The sequence below is a fragment of the Jaculus jaculus genome, chromosome 3, assembly GCF_020740685.1.
Source record: "Jaculus jaculus isolate mJacJac1 chromosome 3, mJacJac1.mat.Y.cur, whole genome shotgun sequence".
NCBI lineage: Eukaryota > Metazoa > Chordata > Mammalia > Rodentia > Dipodidae > Jaculus > Jaculus jaculus.
In genome coordinates, this window is record NC_059104.1 from 95,799,705 (window position 1) to 95,820,192 (window position 20,488).

Genomic DNA, 20,488 nt, shown 5'->3' on the forward strand with positions numbered 1-20,488 from the left:
TCTCATCTCTACACATGCACCCCCCCACACACACAACACATAAGTATGTAATGTCTTTAACCTTTCATCCTGCATTGTATTTTGTCTTGTATTGTGTGTGTGTGTGTGTGTGTTGTTGTTGTTTTATGGGTTCTAACCTGATAAATGCGTAAGAACTTTTCAGGGCTAGGGATAAAGGCACTTGCTTGTGAAGTCTACTGGCCTAGGTCCCCAGTATCTACTTAAAGCTAGATACACAAAGTGGCGCATGCATCGGGTGCTCGCCTGCAGAGGCAAGAGGCCCTGCTGTGCCCATGTGCATAAGCTATTAGTATTCTGTTGACAGTTACTTTCCTCTTTGGCTTATGGTTTAGATATCACTGATCATGGTCACTGATGTTTAATGCGAAACATTTATTCACCATGTCAACATGAAGTGCTGTATATTATTTTTGGCATGTGGGTGTAGTTTGGTGTATGTATAGAGTAGTCATGTTTGGTATAGATGGTTGGATATGTGAGAAGGATAGAGGAGAATGTCAGGTGTCCTGCTCTAGTGTCTTTCTGTATTATGTCTTTGAGATGGAGACTCACACGAAATTGGAGCTGACAGGTTTTTTTCAGACAGACTCTACAGTGAGCTCCGATAATTCTCCTGTCGCTGCAGGCCCTCCCCCCACCCCCAACAGTACTGGGATTACATGTATGCAGTGGCTGTGTCCACCTTTTTTATGTAGGTGCTAACGGATAAAATTCAGGCTCTCGTGATTGTACTGTAAATGCTCTTAACCCACTGATCCATTTTCCCAATCTTGCTGTACATGTTTACATGTAATCTTTACAACAACCTAAGTATGTAGATAACCCAGTTTTTTTTAAATTAAAAATTTTTATTAGCATTTTCCATGATTATGAAATATATCCCATGGTAATTCCCTCTAACCCAGTTTTATAGTTGAGGAAACTGAAGTACAAAGTAGTTAAGTAATATCCCAACATAGCTAATAAGAGACATTTCAACTCAGGTAGCTTGACTTCAGAACCTGTATTTGTTGTTGTTTTAGGGTCTTGCTATTTAGCCTAGGCTGGCCTGGAATTCACCATCCTCTTGCCCCTGTCTTCTGAGAGTGAGGTATATGCCACCATGCCCAGCTGAGAATCTGTATTTTTATGATGATTGATTCCCCCCCCCCCCAAATCAAAGGTCTTACTCCAGCCTAGGCTGACCAGGAGTTCACTCTAGTCCCAAGCTGTCCTTGAACTCACAGTGATCCTCCTAACTCTGCCTCCTACTATGGAATGTGTCACCATACCCAGGTTTATTTTAATTTTTTAAAATTTTTATTTATTTGTGAGACAGACGGAGAATGGGCATGTCAGGGCCTCCAGACTCATGCGCCACCTTGTGCACCTGGCTTATGTGGGTCTTGTTGAATCAATCCCGAGTCCTTTAACTTTGTAGGCAAGAACCTTAACTGCTAAACTATCTATCCAGCCCACTTTTTTAAAAATTATTTGAGAGAGAGAGAAAGAAAGAAGTGGGGAGCGAGGGTAGAGAATGGGCACACCAGGGCTTCCAGACATTGCAATTAACTCCAGGCGCATGCACAACTTTGTCATGCTGGCTTATGTGGGTCCTGGGGAATCAAACATAGGTCCTTTGGCTTTGTAGGCAAGTGCCTTAACCACTAAACCATCTCTCCAGGCCCCCCCCCCCTTTTTTTTTAATTGAGAGAAAAAGAGAATTTGGCTGCTAGGGCCTTAATCAATGCAATCAAACTACAGGTGTTGCGCCACCTAGTGGGCATGTGTGACTTGGCGCTTGCCTCACCTTTGTACATGTGGTTTATGTAGGTCCTTAGGCTTTGCAGGCAAGTGCCTTAACTGCTGTTAAGCCATCTCTTTAGCCTACACTCTTTTATGTTTTAAAAAATGTTTTATTGCCGTGAGTTCAAGGCCACATAGTGAATTCCAGGTCAGCCTGAGCTAGAGTGAGACCCTACCTCGAAAAATCGGGGATGGGGGGAGTTTTATTTATTTGAGACAGAGAGAGAAAGAGGGAGAGAGAATGGGCATGACGTGGTTTTAGCTACTATAAACAAACTCCAGCCACGTACCGTCTTGTGCATCTGGCTTTATGTGGGTACTGGGGAATTGAACTCTGGTCCTTAGGCTTTGTAGGCAAGTGCCTTAACCTTTGAGCCATCTCTAGCCCTTGTTTTTATTTTTTACTTATTTAGTATTAATTTTTTATTTAAAGTTTTTAAAGTTATTTTATTTTGAGAGAGAGAATGAATACACTGGGACCTTGAGCCTGCTATGGACAAATTCCAGACGCATGCCCCTCCCCCTTGTGTGCATGTGTGACGTTACACGCTTTTGTCACTGCATTTGGCTACATGGGACCTGGAGGTTTGAAGATGAGTTCTTAGGCTTCACAGACAAGCGCCTTAAAGCTAAGCCATCTCTCCACCTCCCTATTTTTTTTTTATTTTTGGTTTTTTGAGGTAGGGTCTCACTGTAGCCCAGGCTGACCTGGAATTCACACTGTAGTCTCAGGGTGGCCTTGAATTCACAGCAGTCTACCTACCTCTGCCTCCTGAGTGCTGGAATTGAAAGTGTGCACCACCACACCTGGCTCAGAATTTTATTTACAATTTTTTTTTTCCTTTTTTGTTTTTCAAGGTAGAGCCTCTAGTCCAGGCTGACCTGGAATCCACTATGTAGTCTTTATGTGGCTTTGAATTCATGGCAATTCTTCTATTTCTGCCTTCTAAGTGCTGGGATTAAAGGTGTGCACTACTACACCTGGCACAATTTGTAATTTTTAACCACTGCAGTATATTAGTTTCTTTAATGAGAATCACATTTAAGTTTATCCTGGGAGCAAATGTTTTTACAGTCTAAATATTTTCTAAGTGGGGATTATATTCCCCTCCGCCGCCCCCTTTTTTCCTCTTTCTCTCTTTTCTTTTGTGAGAGAGGATTGGTGGCCTATGGCCTCCAGCCACTGCAGTCAAACTCTGCTAGATGCATGCCCCATTTTGTGTGCATGTGCATCTTTGTGCACTTGCATTGCCTTATGTGTCTGGCTTAAATGGTACCTGGAGAGTAGAACATGCATCCATAGGTTTCTCAGGCAAGCTCCTTAACCATTTGACCATCTCTCCAAGCTTTTTTAAAATTTGTTTAGTGTTTTGAGACAAGGTCCCATGTACCCTAAGCTGACTTCAAACTTAAATTCTCCTGTCTCAGCCTCCTGGTATTATAAGGATGTGCTACCACACCCAGCTACTTTTCCCCTTCTGAATTACTGGGAATTTGTCTCAGTGCCATTGGATCTGTAGTTTTACAACTTAATGTTTATAACCAGGGACAATCCATGGATGTTTTTTATTGGAATATGCTTTGATCTTTGTCCATGTCAACATTGTTTTTAAAGTTGTCTTTTCTTTGTATTACAGGCAGATAAGTTGTTGTCACAGGATTTTGTGCAAATAATGGAGGATATTATTCTCACGCTACCTAAAAACAGGCAGATTTTGCTATATTCTGCTACTTTCCCTCTTAGTGTACAGAAGTTCATGGTAAGTGGAAGTCTACCTGTGAGTATGCCTTTGTTTATAATTATCAGAGCATATGCCTTATGCTGATTATTTCAAGTTTTTAAAATATATTTTATTTAGTTGAGAGAGAGAAAGAGGTAGAGTGTGTGAGTAGGCACACCAGGGCCTCTAGCCACTGCTAACAAATTCCAGATGCATGCACCTCCTTGTGCATCTGGCTTACGTGGGTCCTGGCAATATAACGAGTCCTTTGGCTTTGTAGGCAAAGGCCTTAACCGCTAAGCCATCTTCTCCAGCCCTAATTATTTTAAGTTTTATTTCACTTGATCAAAAGACTTGTGCATAAGAGTACTTTTTATTTATTACATTTTTTTAAAGTTATAATTTGATTTTATATAGCTCTTGATGTAAGGCTAACATTTTATTTATAGTAAGTAAGTTGGTTACAGTATTGTCTTGTGTACAAAACATGTCTGGCCTAGAACTCCCTATCTAGTCCAAGCTGGCCTCTAATTCATGATGATCTTCCTGCCTCAGCTTCCTGAGGGGTGGAATTACAGACATGTATCACCATGCCTAGCTTTTAACTACATATTTCTGAACCAAAGGTCACAGTTTAATTTCTTTTACATACACTTATTTTTTTAAAAAGAGCTACATCACTTAGAGCATGAGACAAAAAAATGTATATAGCTTGGACTTAGGGGTAGGTAATTCCCTATACTGCTCCCCCCCAAAAGAAGTGTATGTATGTATTTCTAATTGAAGAGAGAAACTCAAACCAGCATGGTGGTGCATGCCTTTAATCCCAGCACTTAGAAGGCAGAGGTAGAAGGATTGGTGTGAGTTCGAGGCTACTCTGAGACTACGTAGTGAATTCCAGGTCAACCTGGGCTAGAGTGAGGCCCCATCTCAAAAAAAAAAAAGAGGGCTGGAGAGATGGCTTACAGTTAAGGTGTTTGCCTGCAAAGCCAAAAGACCCAGGTTTGATTCCCCAGGGCCCACATTAGCAAGATGCACAAGGGGGGAATACACATGTCTGGAGTTCGTTTGTGGTGGCTGCTGCGTCCATTTTCTCCCTCCCTCCCTCTTCTTTCCCTGTCAAATAAACACAAATATTTTTAAAAAGAGAGAAACTCTACTTTCAATTAAGACTTTGTATTTTTTTTCTCCAGAATTCTCATTTGCAGAAACCCTATGAGATTAACCTGATGGAGGAACTAACTCTGAAGGGAGTAACCCAGTACTACGCATATGTAACAGAGCGCCAAAAAGTACATTGCCTCAACACACTTTTCTCCAGGGTAAGTCGGGTAATGCTGCTGAGTATTATCTGTCACTCATTCCTAGTACAGCTGTATCGTTTTTATCATCTACACTATAAAAGCAGTTTCAGCTGGGTGTGGTGGTGCACGCCTTTAATCTCAGTACTCGGGAGGCAGGAGTAGGGGAATTGCTATGAGTTTGAGGCCACCCTGAGACTACATAATGAATTCTAGGTCAGGCTGGGCTAGAGTGAGACCCTACCTTAAAAAGGGGTGGGGGGGGGTTCATTTGGTCTAAAGTTGAAGCTGATTAGCACAGGCACATTAGAAAATACCTGACTAGCTGGGCATGGTGGCACACGCCTTTAATCCCAGCACTTGTAGGCAGAAGTAGGAGGATCTCTGTGAGTTCTAGGCCTCCCTGAGAAGACAATTCCAGGTAAGGAATTTACTAGAGTAAAACCCTACCTGGGGGGGAAAAAGGGGTTTTTTTTTGACTAGCCAAGCGTGGTAGCACACGTCTTTAGTCCCAGTTCTTGGGGGTCAGAGGTAGAGAGGATTGCCATGAGTTTGAGGCCACCCTGAGACTGCCTAGTGAAATTCCAGGTCATCCTAGGCTAAAGTGAAACCCTACCTAAAAAAAACTCAAAATCAGTATTCAAGGAACTTACATTGTCATTTTATAGGCATGTACAGTGTGGCAAAAAATTTGATACCAGCTGTTGAAGTTACCTTCTTGTTCCTAAGGGGGAAAAAAAAATACCCAATCAGAAGCAACTTTTGAAAAGAAAGGGTTTATTTCATCTACAGTTTGAAGAAAGTTTCATGCCCAGGAAAGCACAGCAGGAGCAGATTGCCAGTTCCTATCATCACTATCATTATGTAGGTAGCAGAAAGAGTAGCTACCACCAGCAAGCAGAGCTGGACTACAGAATCCCAAGGCCCACCCTCAGTGGCACAAGTCCTCCAGGAAGACTCTGCCTCCCAAAGGCCCACCACCTGCAAGTGATAAAGATAATAAGGCTTGAGTACAAAGCTGTGGGGGACATTTGCTATTTAAACTACCACACTTCTTGTTTTATCCTTCATGCTCTAGGTATTCATTTCATAGTCCTAGTGCCATGGTTTTTAGGTTTTGTGTGTTGATTTCAATGTTCAAAATGGCCCCTATGCTAGTGCTAAGATGTTGATCTTTGCTCTGATAAGCACAAGACTGATGTGCTCCTGAGAGAAAATACGTGTTGGATGTTCCTTTTTGTTTTTGTTTTTTTGTTTTTCGAGGTAGGGTCTTGCTCTAGCGCAGGCTGGATTGGAATTCGCTATGTAGTCTCAGGGTGGCCTTGAACTCAGGACAGTCTTCCTGTCTCTGCCTCCCAAGTGCTGGGATTAAAGGTGTGTGTCACCACGCCTACCTCTGGATAAGCTTTTCTAAGGCATAGGTTATGCTGGTTGGGGCTGTGGATGTACTAAATAAGATATGCTTTCACAGAAGCACGCATAGAACAGTTGCACGTTTATCTATTGACAAAAATGCCAGATAGTTACTCTCATAGGACCCTATTCCTTATTCTCTAGAAGCAGCAGTTCTTACTTGCTCCTTCAGTTTTTGAAATGATTTCATAGAACAAAAACTACTTTGAATAATGAGTCGTCGTTTATTTTATTTTATTTTATTTTATTTTATTTATTTATTTGAGAGCGACAGAGACAGAAAGCTAGATAGAGGGAGAGAGAGAGAGAGAATGGGGCGCCAGGGCTTCCAGCCTCTGCAAACGAACTCCAGACGCGTGCGCCCCCTTGTGCATCTGGCTAACGTGGGACCTGGGGAACCGAGCCTCGAACCGGGGTCCTTAGGCTTCACAGGCGAGTGCTTAACCGCTAAGCCATCTCTCCAGCCCTATTTTTATTTTTTTAAGAAAGAAGGAGAGAATGAATTGGCGTGCTAGGGCCTCAGCCACTGAATCAAACTCCAGACACTAGTGTTACCTAGTTGGCATGTACAACCTTGCACTTGCCTCACCTTTGTGCATCTAGCTAACATGGGATCTGGAGAGTAGAACATGGTCCTTAGGCTTCTCAGACAAGCACCTTAACTGCTAAACCATCTCTTCAGTCCCAAGAACCATTGCTTTTCATCTTGTTGACACTTAGGAAGTTCTTCTTAAATATTCTGCTGCAATAAATTTATCTGTAACTGTTTAGCAAACTGTTTTTTGTTTTTTGAGGTGGGATTTCACTTTAGCCAAGCATTCTTATTACAACTTTTCTTATCTCTTGTGTTATGAGATTCTGAATTTTAGATTGTTTCAATTTTGGCAAAGAAATTTTCTTTCTTATCTCTCCTGGGCAGCTTCAGATAAACCAGTCCATCATCTTCTGTAATTCCTCTCAGCGAGTGGAATTGCTCGCCAAGAAGATCTCCCAGCTGGGATACTCCTGCTTCTATATCCATGCTAAGATGAGGCAGGTGAGTATGGAGCTAGGACCTCATAGGCATAACAAAAAAAAAGCTGCTTATAATTTTTTTTTTGTATTTTGTTTTAATGCTGTCCCAAATGCCTATGTTTAAGCTGTTGTTGGACTGAAGTGTAACTCAGTATAGCCAAGGCTGCCAGCACCAGAAAAAGGAGAAAAGCAAACTACTGTTCTTTAGTAACCAAAGGAACCTTCATTTAACTAATTTGGATATGATACATATCCACTTTAATTATAAGATTATGAGAAAGATTGAGAGCAGTGTATGAATTAGTATGTTAAGATCTGAAAAAAATGGGGCTGGAGAGATGTCTCAGTGGTTAAAGTACTTTCCTGCAAAGCCTAATGACCTGGATTTGATTCCCCGGTACCCACATAAAGCCAGATGTGCAAAGAGGTACATGTATCTGGAGGCCCTGGTGTGCCCATTCTGTCTGTCAGTCCCTTTCTGTTTGCAAATAAATAAATAAAAATATTTAGGGCTGGGTCTGGAGAGATGGCCTAGCGGTAAGGTGCATGCCCGCGAAGCCAAGGGACCAAGGTTCAATTGCCCAGGACCCACGTAAGCCAGATGCACAAGGTGATACATGTGTCTGGAGTTTGTTTACAGTGGCTGGAGGCCCTGGCTCACTCATTCTCTTTCCCTCTCTCTCTATCTGCCTCTCTCTCTCTTTCACTGTATCTTAAATAAATACAATTTTTTTTTAAGATAAGTGAATTTATAATCTTCCTTTTCCTGATAATCCCTAGGCTTGTTCTATTTAATGCAGTAAACCTTATTAGCCACTTGTGACCATTTAAAGTAGTTAAAATGAAATAAAATTTGAAATTTGTTCCTCAAAGTAGACTTTAGCTACCTGTGGCCAATGACTTGTTCATTGGCAATAACAAGCACTACTTCAGAAGTTTAACTTACCTGCAGTAGTTAGTTCCCTCTTCCCCAAAGGGGAGGGAAGGATATGTTCCAAAATCTGCACTGAATGTATGAAATTATAGATGGCACCAAACTCTATACTTTCCTGTACATACATACCTATGGTGAAGTATAATTGATAAGTTAGAAACAGAATCATTGGCAGTTATAAAATAATTAACCTCAAAATATTATACTGAAGTGAAGTAAGGTACATCAACATATGAGTGGTGTTAAAGGTTTTGTTGTAATACTTAGAAGGGTGTGTAATTTAAAATTTATGAATTCTCACATTTTCCATTCAAGGTTTGGACCAAGGTGAGATGTGGGTAACTGAGATTGGAAAAAGGAAACTCAGGATAATACTAAACTACAAGATGTGCCTAAGCTGATCTGTTTTGTTTTTGCCTTCATACAACCTATAGATATTCATAATTTAATTTAATATGGAATAATTCAACACTATATAATATGAACTTTTAGTCTAAGTATAGCACTGAAATTTCATGGTAAAAGTTTCTGAGCTAGGCATGGTGATACATACCTGTAATCCCAGCACTCTGGAGGCTAAGGTAGAGAATTGCAAATTTGCAGCCAACCTGGGCTACCCTGAGACTCCATAGTAAATTCCAGGTCAGCCTGGACTAGAGTGAAACCCTAAAAACAAAAACCTCCAAAAACAAAAAAAAATGTGGGATATAAAAAACCGCTTGGATAGAAGAGACAGTGATGTGGTTTATTTTGGGTCTCCCCCACCCCAGGGTCTCACTATATTCCAGGCTTACCTGGAACTCCCAGGTTGGCCTCAAATTCACAGCTGTCCTCTTACCTCTGCTTCCTGAATGCTGGGATTAAAGACATGTACCACCACACCTGATTATGTATCAGTTTTAATCAAGTGGAGTCTATTTTGTTTTTTCCTTAGGAACATCGAAATCGTGTGTTTCATGATTTTCGAAATGGCTTATGCCGCAATCTTGTTTGCACTGGTAAGTTTTTTGTATTTCTTTTACCACTTCTTAGTTCTAGATTACTTTCTCTGAGGCACATAGTGCAGCCTATGGCATACTTCATCATAACCTACTGCTACTTTTAGAATATATGAGGCTCAGAGTTAATTCTGTTTTAAACTCCCCTAAATTAAGTTCCCTATCCTAATTTACACAAGATAATGTTTTTGTGCTCATACTTCATGCTGGAATTGTATTTATTTCAGAGCACTTCAGGGCTTCTTACTGCTATAAATGAATTCTAGGCACATGCCTCACTTTGTGTATCTGGCTTGACATAGGTACTGGAGAATTGAATCCAGGCCATCAAACTTTGCAAGCCAGTGCCTCTAACCACTGAGAAAATTCTGTGTCATTACTCCCCCCCCAATACACACACATACACCTCATGTTGGGCTTTTTTTTAAAAGGTAAATTTATTTATTTATTCATTTGAGAGGGGGACACATAGAGTAGAGAGAGAATGGGCACACCAGGGCCTCTAGCCACTGCAAACAAATTCCAGACTTCATGCACCACCTTGTGCATCTGTCTTATGTGGGTTATGGGGAGTTGAACCTGCATCCTTAGGCCTTGCAGGCCAGCACCTTAACCTTTAAGCCATTTCTTCAACCACCCATGTTGAACTTTTGAACTGACTAGATTTTTGTTTTGTTTTGTTTTGTTCAGGTAGTCTCACTCTAACCCAGGCTGACCTAGAATTCACTATGTAGTCTCAGGGTGGCCTTGAACTAATGGCAATCCTCCTGCCTCTTCCTCCCAAGTGCTAGGATTAAAGGCATGCACCACCACACCCAGCTCATATCTTTTTCTAATTTTTTTCGTCAGAATCAGACTAGTACATATTTCATCTTATTTTATTACAAACAGAAAAACCCTGGAGGTGGGGGGACAAGGTACACACCAGATCAGACAAAACAAGTAGATTGCACATTTGGGATCTTATCTTCTATTGGTATGAGATGAATAATCATTCGTGTAAATTGAAAGACTTGGAATTGAGATGTATGTATACTGATAAGTATACTGATCAATTGTTTGAATTTTTTTCTTGGCTAGAGAATAATTTTTAAGTGAAAGAATTTAGCTAGATTTGGTGGTGCACACGTTTAATTCCAGCACTTGGGAGGCAGAGGTAGGAGGATCACCATGAGTTCAAGGCCACCCTCAGACTATATAGTGAATTCCAGGTCAGCCTGGGCTAGAGCAAACCCTACCTTGGAAAACCAAAAAATAATATAAAAGAATTTGGGGAACCTAGGAGCTAAGGGGCACTTGCTTGTGAAGCCTAAGGACCCAGGGTTCAATTCCCCAATACCCACGTAAGCCAGATGCACAAGGTGGCACATGCATCTGGAGTTCCTTTATAGTGTTTCGAGGCCCTGATGTGTCCATTCTGTATGTTGTCTGTCTGCCCCCCCCTTTAAAGAAATAAAACAATTTTTAAAAAGTTAAAAGAATTTGAAGGCTGCAGGGCATGGTGTGACACACACCTTTAATCCCAACACTTGGGAGATAGAGGTAGAAGGATAACTGTGAGTTCAAGGCCAGCCTGAGACTAATTCCAGGTCAGCCTGGGCTAGAGCAGGACCCTACCTTCAAAAACAAAAGAAACAAAAGGAAGATGAAAAGAGCAGTTGAGTAAGACAGTAAATCTGGGCCTGGAGAGATGGCTTAGTGGTTAAGGTACTTGCCTGCGAAGCCAAGGGACCCATGTAAGCCAGATGCACAAGGTGATGCATCTGGAGATCATTTGCAGTGGCTGAAGGCCCCGAGTGCCAATTCTGTCTTTTACTCTCATTGTAAAACAAAATGAAGGTTTTTGTTTTTCAATGTAGGGTCTCACTCTAGCCCAGGGTGGCCTTGAACTCGCAGCACTCCACCTGCCTCTGCCTCCTGACTGCTAGGATTAAAGGCATGCGCCACCATGCCAGGCCTAAAATAACAAAGTTTTTTATTTGTTTTTAAATATTTTATTTTTATTAATTTGAGAGAGTTATATAGAAATAGGCAGGTAGAGAGAGAGAAAAAATGGATGTGCCAGGGCATCTAGCCACCGCAAACTCCAGATGCATGCACCCTCTGGTGCATCTGGGGAGTCAAACCTGGGTCCTTTGGTTTTGCAGGCAAGTGCCTTAACCACTAAGCCATCTCTCCAGCCCCCTGTTTTTTGTTTTTTAAAGTGCCTTTAACCCCCGAGCAGTCTCTCCAGCCCAAGACTATTTGTTTATTTGTTCATTTTTATCTATTTTTATTTGAGAGCGATAGGGAAAGAGGCAGAGAGAGAGAATGGGTGCTCCAGGGCCTCCGGCCACTGCAAACGAACTCCAGGTGCATGTGCCCCCTTGTGCATCTGGCTAACATGGGTTCTGGGGAATTGAGCCTCAAACCGGGATCCTTAGGCTTCATAGGCAAGCACTTAACCACTAAGCCATCTCTCCAGCACTATTTTATTTATTTTTTAATGAGGAAGCAGACAGAGAGAGAATGGGTGCCCCAGGTCTGCTAGTCACTACAAATGAACTCCAGATACATGTGCCACCTTGTGCATCTGACTTAAATGGTTACTGGGGAATGAACCTAGCTAGATCCTTAGGATTGCCAGCAAGTGCCTTAACTGCTAAGCCATCTCTCCAGCCCCCAAAACAAAATAAACCTTTTATAAAATGGAACTGGGAAAAAGTAATTTGTAAGCAGAAAGTTGTTAATGAAGATGTGATTACGAAAGGTCGTGTCAGTAATTTGCATGTGCATTTGAATAGCTAAATTAAATTAATAAATATAGATTACACAAGAAATAAGGATTTTAAAAGTACTGTGGTTCCAAGAGGCATTTAAATTGAAAAAATATCTTCCTTTTTTTAAAGATCTGTTTACCCGAGGTATTGATATACAAGCTGTGAATGTGGTAATTAACTTTGACTTCCCAAAGCTGGCAGAGACCTATCTTCATCGTATTGGAAGATCAGGTGAGGAAAATTGAGGGGATAATTTGGTAGAAGTTACTTTATGAGAAATATAATCACAAACTTTGGTTCCTTTTTGAAGTATAGTAGCTAGGAATTGTTTGATACTGACTTCTGAATCACTTCATTCAGAGAGGGGAATCTTACTCTATGAGGCCTGTCCTTTGCCTCAGCCTCTAAAATTCTGGGGCTACAGTTGTGTGCTACCATGCCCGGCTTAACTCTTTACTAGATGGTGTAATACGGGCATGGTAGCACACACCTTCATTCACAGAACAAGGAGTCTGAGGCAAGAGGATCATGACTAAAAGTTAAGTCGGGCACTTAGTAAGACCCTGTCTCAATTAAAAACAAAAACCAGCAGCCAGGCATGATGGCGCATGTCTTTAATCCCAGCAGAGGTAGGAGGATCACTATGAGCTCAGGTCCACCCTGAGACTACATAGTAAATTCCAGGTCAGCATGTAATGTACCTTACCTTGAAAAGCAAAAACAGACAATGACCAAAAAAAAAAAAAAAAAACACCAGAAAATTTAAAATAACTACTACATACTTAATTTAAGGTAAAATTTTAAAACTGTTCATCAAGTTGGTTGTGATGGCACACACCTTTAATTCAAGGTGTGTGAGGCTGAGGATCACTTGAGTTCAAGGCCAACCTGGACATACAGTGAGTTCCAGATCATCCTGAGCTAGAGTGAGACCCTACCTGGAAAACCCCCAAAAACTCTTGCTTAGTATTCAGATGGAATGGGTTTCTGGACCCCCTTGCTGATCTTTAAGTTTGTGAGTATTTGAGTCTTTGACACAGTGCCTGGGTATTACATATAACCAGTGCATGTTCAGTATGCTTACAATCTTTAGGTTACTTATAATATCTGACACAATCTAAGTACTTTGTATATAGGTATTGCTCTATATAGTTTAGGGAATAATAGCCATGATAAGTCTGTTCACTTTTTTTATTTTCTCCCCCCTCAGCTGTATCTGAGGAGACTCTTAAGAATGGGTTTGTTTTTGGTTTGGGAGAGTGTATGTATGGGCACACCAGGGCCTTATTCTGCAACAAATGAACATCACACATTTGTACCACTTTTTGTCTGGCTTACAAAAGTGGTTTGGGAATTGAATCTGGGCTTACAGGCCTTGCAAAACATTTTCCCAGTCTTGTGAAGTTTGTTTTCCAAGGTAGGGTCTCTAGTTCAGGCTGACCTCACAGTGATCCTCCTACCTACCAGTACTCCTGAGTACTGGGACTAAAGGTGCCATCACATCCAGTTAGTCGTGTTGTTGTTTTAAATAACTCAGAATAGCACCAAACATATTAATCCTGTGTGGTTTGGCTACTTACAGACTTCCACATACATAGTGATTTTTTTATATGTATCTCATTAATTTAAACATTTTTTTCTTTAGGTCGCTTTGGTCATCTTGGCTTAGCCATCAACTTGATCACATATGATGATCGCTTCAACCTGAAAAGTATTGAGGAGCAGCTGGGAACAGAAATTAAACCTATCCCAAGCAACATTGACAAGAGCCTCTATGTGGCAGAATACCATAGTGAGCCTGTAGAAGATGAGAAACCTTAACAAGCATGTATGTATCTAACAAAAACAAAGTGAGCATAACCTTTGAATTAAAGTTGGATATCCCACTCTAATAGCAATAAGGGGTAAAACACTCAACTCATAAATAGGACAAGAAACAAGCAGCTCTGGAGTGAGACAATAGTATCATTAAAGAATATTAATTTGTATCATGGAAAATGTTAATAAAAATTAAATAAATAAATATTTTAAAAAGGATATTAATTTTGGCCTGATATACAGCTTCCTCATTAATGTACTAAATATATTTAAAGCAAATTTGAACTCTCAAAAAATAATGAAAGTGAAAGGTTTGGGGTTTAGGGGAATGGTTCAAGTGCAATGACCTGAGTTCAGATCCTAGAACCTGTGATTGCAGCACTACTGTGGTGAGATGAGGCCCAAGAATTCCCAGAAGCTCAAGGGCCAGCCTATATACTGATAAACATGAGACTGCCCCATAAAGGTGAAAGGCGAGGGTCAGTACTGGAAAGTGACCTCTGGGGCTGGAGGGGATTGCCTAGTGGTTAAGGTGCTTGCCTGTAAAGCCTGAGGACCCAGGTTTGATTTCCCCAGGATCCACATAAGCCAGATGCACATGCCAGGTGGTGCATGCATCTGGAGTTCATTTGCAGTGGCTGGAGGTCCTGGTGTGTCCATTCATTCTCTTCTCCCCCCTGCCCCAAATAAATAAGAGAATACCAGAAGGATGAAAAAAAAAACAAAAAAACTGACCTCAGACTTCTACATGTATGCTGTGCAGGTACACACTTGCATTCCCATGAGCATGTATATATACATGCAAAGATTGAAAAAAATCTTTTTGGAAGCTTTGAGGATGAAAATGTTTTCTGTTTTTTTCCTTTTCCATCAAAAGTCTTTTTTTTTTTTTTTTTTTTTGCGTGGTGATGCACACCTTTAATCCCAGCACTCAGAGGCAGAGGTAGGAGGATCACCATGAGTTTGAGGCTACCCTGAGAAAAGTCATATTTTTAAACATAATTATTTGAGAGATAATGAGAATGGGCACACCAGGGCCTCTACTGCAAATGAACTCCAGACACATGCTCCCTCCACCTTGTGCATCTGGCTTTCTTGTGTACTGGGGAATCAAACTTAGGTCCTTAGGCTTCGCAGGCAAGTACCTTAACTGCTAAGCCATCTCTCCAGTCCAAAAGTCATGTTTTATTTTATTTATCTATTTATTTATTAGAGGAAGAGAATGGATGCACCAGGACCTCCAGCCACTGCAAATGAACTCCAGACGCATGTGCCACCACATGCGTCTGGCTTACCTGGATGGAACGTGGAGAATCAAACCTGGGTCCTGAACCATTAAGCCATCTCTCCAGCCCTAAAAGTTGTGTTTTTAAATAGGTGCATTATTATTAATACATGAGATAAAATTGACTGCCAATGGGTGTTTATCCTGTATTGCTATTATAGCCTTATTGCCAAATACATAATCAGATTAAAATAATGTCTTCGTTTTTTCCAAGTAGGGTCTCACTCTAGCCCAGTCTGATGAGGAATTCACTGTGTGGTCTCAGGCTGGCCTCAAACTCAAAGCAATCCTCCTACCCCTGCCTCACAAGTGCTGGGATTAAAGGTGTGTGCCACCACTCCTGGCATGTGTGCATGTGATTTGAGAGAGAGAATGAGCATGCCAGGGCCTCTAGCCCACTGCAAAGTAACTCCATCCAGAAGCATATGCCACCTTGTGCATCTGGCTTACATGGGTCCTTACGCTTCTCAGGCAAGTGCCTTAAATGCTAAGCCAACTCTCCAGACTTCAGATTTTGATGATACTTTGGCCCTTGTTAGAAATGACGCAACATCAAGTAGTATAGACTATTTCAGAATTTTTACTAATAGCAGATTTGACAGATAATTTTTCCATCTTTCTGTCATACTTACTGTGCTAGGGATTGAAGAAGGCTTGTGCATGCTAGGCAAACATTTTACCACTGAGTTATGTGTCCCCAACTGTATAGTGAACATCTTAACTGTTACTATATACTATATAGCTTAAAGGATTTTCAAGCCAAGTATGGTGGTCTATGTCTAATCCTAGCACTCAGAGACCTGAAGTAGGGGGATTGTGAATTATGTAGTAAGACCCTGTCTCAAGAAAAATGAGAGAAGACTGGAGACTTGGCTATTCTACTTTGGTTTGTTACATGGATTCTCTCATTGAACCTGGAGCTGCTTTTTTTTTTTTTTTTTTTTTGGTCTTGTTCTGTTTTTCAGTTAGACTGGCTGACCAGTGAGCCCTAGCATTCTTCTGTCTCTACCCACTTCAGAACTGAGGTTATTGGCAAATGTGGCCACACCCAACCTTTTACATGGGTGTTGGGGGACAAACTTAGCGCTGCCATAGCAAATGCTCTAACCCACTGAGCCATCTCATCTCTCCAGCCTGTTTTTTGTTGTTTTTTTTTGTTGGTTTTTTTGTTTGTTTGTTGGGTTTTTTTTTGTATTTCACATAGGGTGTCATATAGTTGAGGCTTGTCCTTAAACTCACTATTGTAGCCAAGGATGACCTCGAAATCCTGATCCTGTCACCAAGTGCTCGGGTTAGAGATGTGGGCCACCACACTCAGCTCCTTGATTTAATTATGATGAAGCTGCCTCCTATGAGAACTTCAGGATCTCATTCTGTGTTAGAGCTGCCCAGGAGAAAGTCCTTCATAAGGTTTTATTCGTTTTATTTTTGAGGCAGGGTCTTACTCTGTAGCCCAGGCTTGTCTGGAACTCTCCTTCCGAGCCTCCCTAGTACTGGAATTCTAGGCATGAGTACCATACCCAACCAAAGTGGGTTCTTCAGTAAGCAAAATCTCAGTAGAAGCCCAGTGTGGTAGGGTACTTTAATCCCAACACTCAGGAGTCAGAGGTAGAAAGATTGCCATGAGTTCCAGGTCAGCCTAAGCTAGAGTGAAATCCTACCTCCAAAAACAAACCAAAAAAAAAAAAAACCTCAGTAGAAACTACTAGAGAGCATTTGATAGAACTGTGAAAACAGCTTGTGTATTGTTTGCATGGGTGTTAATTTTAAATTTCTAAATTTTCTTACAGGCTTTGACAAACTGCAGAAGGCTCCTTTGGATCTGTGACACATCATTGGGGGGGATGCTCTTCTCATTGTGGGTTTTTCATCTATTATTTTGGAACTATGAAGACTTAAAAAAGAGCTCAGACTTTTTCTTTTTTTTTAACTGGTGAAGAGAAAAGACTGAAAAGAAATGTACCTTTTTTGTTCTCACTTGTTTGCACTGTGTGCTGACTGAACATTAGTTGCACTAACTGCTGGTTTTTTAAAATGTTTTCTGGGTAAAGGGGACAAGGAAGGAGGAAAAAGGAAGAGAAGGGGAGAAACCCTAAGAAGAGAAGAACCTTGATGAATACACAAGCTTGTCTACAATTTCAAATTTCTCCAACAGCTGACTCTACTGCATTTCAACTTCTCCCTGATTATTCATCCGTTTTTTAAGCCTGAAGAGCTTATTACTTATTTGTGCGAAGTGCCTTATGCTATGAGACCATTCAGAACATCATCTTTTAGACACAGCCCAAGGAATCAACAAAGTAATTTTCTTTTTCTTTCCTTTTCTCTTTGTTCATTTTGTTTTCAAGTTGAAGTCTCTCTTCCTGTTCTACCCAGTACTCAAGCCCAGGGCTGGAAGATAAAACTTGCTAGTAATGTTAAACACCATCTTCTTATTTTATATGGAGGAGTTGATATGCAATTGCAGTTCATCCACACTGTAAATACATGTATTTAAGAAAGAACAATCCCAAGTAAAAATGTCTTCTGGGCTGAGTAAATGCAACATCACCGCTCCCAAAGGAAAGAGCAGTCTACCATTGCAAGAGCCGTATGACAAGCCTTTGTGATCTATAGCAGAGCACTAAAGACTGGTTTACATGCAACTCCATTACCAGTATGGCACTTGATGTGTAGACTTGTCAGAGCCTTGACCCTCTTTCCTCTGTGGCAAGCGTGTCCCATAGAAAATCGGGTGTGTATACTTGTATAAACTTTGTAAATAAGTTTTTTTTCTGGGTTCATATATAAATATATATATATATATACATATATATATATTATTTTTTTTTTGGATAAAGGTTGCTGGGATTAAGGGGATTAGAGTGATTATGGGAGCAGCTAAAGATGAGAGGGGCTCAGTTTTCTGCAACACTAAATTCTAAAAATACTTCGACCTCTTATTGTAGAAAGTAGATTTCTGTGGGGACTTGTGTTAGAGCCAGGGCCCAGAAGTCTAAGATGCACTGTTTGCCGTCACATTGTCTCATGTGCTAAGTTTTGGAGCAGTCTCACCAGAAAGCAAGGAAGCTTGAGAAATATAATTTAAGACGATTATTGAGAAGTGCTGTGATTTTGGCTCTCCTTTTCTAAAAGTTTGAGGAACTATCTGAAGTTCTGCAAAGGGAGACAAAGATTAACCTTCCTTACAGTGTGGGATTTGTATTGAGTGGCAGGATCTTTGAGCAGAATATGTAGAAAGCATTGATTTGCATTTCAGAATATCTACCAGTACCAGCCTTGGCAACATTAGCAGTTCAGAGCATAATTTTCTGTGGATCATCTCTGTAGTGTGTAAGCGTGTTGCCCCTGCCCACCTTAGTGCATAAACTTCTGCAGGAATGGGCAACCCCTGAGCGCTGTTAACTTTCCTGTTACAGAAAGCTGCTTGTGACAAGAATTGTTCTGTCATTCTGCATTGTAAATTGCTGGCAAATGCTTTACAGTGGACAGTGTTGCTTTAAATTGTGCCCCTCCCAACATGCTTGATGTTTGGCCTGATATCCAGGCAAAAGGAGTGAGATGAACCAAAACCAGTGAACTTTTTTTTTTTTTTTTTTTTTAATGTTTGTAATTCCCTTTTAACCCAGTGTACTAGGTCAGTCAGGAGGCATCTAGGGAACAAAAAAAGCAAAAAACAAAACTTAAAAAAAAAATTGATCTCCATATTCCATCATTTTTCAAAACCTTAAAATACTACAAGGTAATTCCTGCATATGCTTTCATGCTTAACTCATTTGGATAAAGAAATCAGTTATTTGAAGTTGCTTTTTTGACTTTGCCTAGTTCTAAGCAAAACTATTTGTGACTCACCCCAAATTCCTTGGGGATCAAAATCCTGCAGATGCCTCCTGATCAGACATAGCCCTAACTCCTTAACAACTGTAGCAAGAGCTGCACAGTACAGACCCTCAAAGAGCATGCTCTTTCTTTGGAATCCACATAGGCTCTGTCCACTCAAAATTGGAAATACTCAAATTAAGGAAGTAACTTTTTCAGGGAGGGTGGGGGAGGGGCTTAAAAGGTATCACCTTTTGACCTATAAATCTTGCCCTTGTACTGATGCAGCTCTCTTTCTTCCCCACCCCTGGCGAGAGAAGAACAATCTTTCATGTTGAACACTAGCAAAAAAGGGGTGTGAATGCAATTGTGTATCTCGCCAGAGAGTGTGCGTAATTAAACAAAAAATGCAGTCTCCCTTGCCAACTTTGGACTGCTCTGCCTGGTGCCACATGCCTGTGGGTCCCTCTTAAAGCACAGACTTTAAACTGAAAGTGTTATGAAGTACAGCCTCTGCTGAGGAGTGGCACTTAAAACTACTCATCCGTCTGGGACACCATGACTGGACACTGTCTTAGGCAGCTGCCCAGCTTTGGTGCTTGACTCAAATAGGAATTATTAAATGGAAAGATGCTCTAATGACTAGGTCAAAGCCTAGTCTTTTTTTATTTTTTATTTTTAGCCCCCTCATTAAAAAAAAATACTATTATTGGAAATTATATTTCAGGTTCTTTTTTTTCCAGTGGCTCATTTGGCTTAGAACTGTGTCCTGTTTTTAATTTTAAAACTGCATCAACTCACAGTCATACTGTCGTGTAATAAGTTATGGACTGTTACACACCTTGCTGCCTCTGGACCCATTTTTTTTTTCCCTCTTCTGAAAATAAACTTTCCATTAGTGGAATATGTCATAAAATGATCTTTCCTGGAAAGGAAAGGTAAACCTAAATTTGTTTCTATATTTTCACATGGGTCTTTGCATCATTGGGTTGGCCCAAAATGTTGGGATGGGGTGGGTGGGTATCAGTATTTGTTTTCAGAATGAGATGGGAGCATCTTTCCTTTGCCACTCACTTTGTGTTTGGTACCATCGTGCTTGGTTAGAACAACATGGTGCAGCACGAAGCCTTGAGTGTGAACTTGGAGTCAAAACATCTCATTCTGATCACTTAGGTTTTTTTTTTTTCTTTTCTTTTAATAGGGGTGGGAGGGAGGGTTCTGTGTCCCATTTGGGAGGGTGTCTGCACTAAGGGTTTAGAGACACTTTGGAAGCTCATATAACCTTGTTGGAAACTGCCTTTAGCCACACTCCTTGACCTTCTAGATGAGTAACAAAAAGATGAAGTACTTGGAAATTAAGCCATGTTATTTTAATTCACCACTCCCCTCCCCCCAACATTCTCTGTATCTTAAAATTGTTATTGTGGAGCCAATTGTTTCTGTGGAGCTGGGCAGGGTGGTGCACACCTTTAACCCCAGCACTCTGCAGGCAGAGGTAGGAAGATCACTGTGAGGTTGAGGCCAGCCTGGGACTACAGAATGAGTTCCAGGTCAGCCTGGGCTAGAGTGAGACCCTACCTCAAAAAAAAAAAAAAAAAATTGTTATTGTGGGATGATTTT

The 20,488-nt window shown here is 40.9% G+C and overlaps 1 protein-coding gene across 4 annotated transcripts in view; it reads left to right on the plus strand.

Annotated features, from left to right (window-relative positions):
* The window catches only part of Ddx6 (DEAD-box helicase 6), a 49,823-nt gene extending 29,760 nt beyond the window's left edge, over positions 1–20,063 (plus strand). For all 4 annotated transcript variants that reach the window (XM_045145069.1, XM_045145072.1, XM_045145071.1 and 1 more), the window contains exons 8-14: positions 3,444–3,566; positions 4,721–4,849; positions 7,161–7,277; positions 9,124–9,187; positions 12,076–12,177; positions 13,592–13,774; positions 16,840–20,063. In XM_045145069.1, the coding sequence (XP_045001004.1) occupies positions 3,444–3,566; positions 4,721–4,849; positions 7,161–7,277; positions 9,124–9,187; positions 12,076–12,177; positions 13,592–13,767 (711 nt within the window). In that variant the 3' untranslated portion in view covers positions 13,768–13,774; positions 16,840–20,063. The remainder of the gene's footprint in view (positions 1–3,443; positions 3,567–4,720; positions 4,850–7,160; positions 7,278–9,123; positions 9,188–12,075; positions 12,178–13,591; positions 13,775–16,839) is intronic.
* The last annotated feature ends 425 nt before the right edge of the window (positions 20,064–20,488 follow it).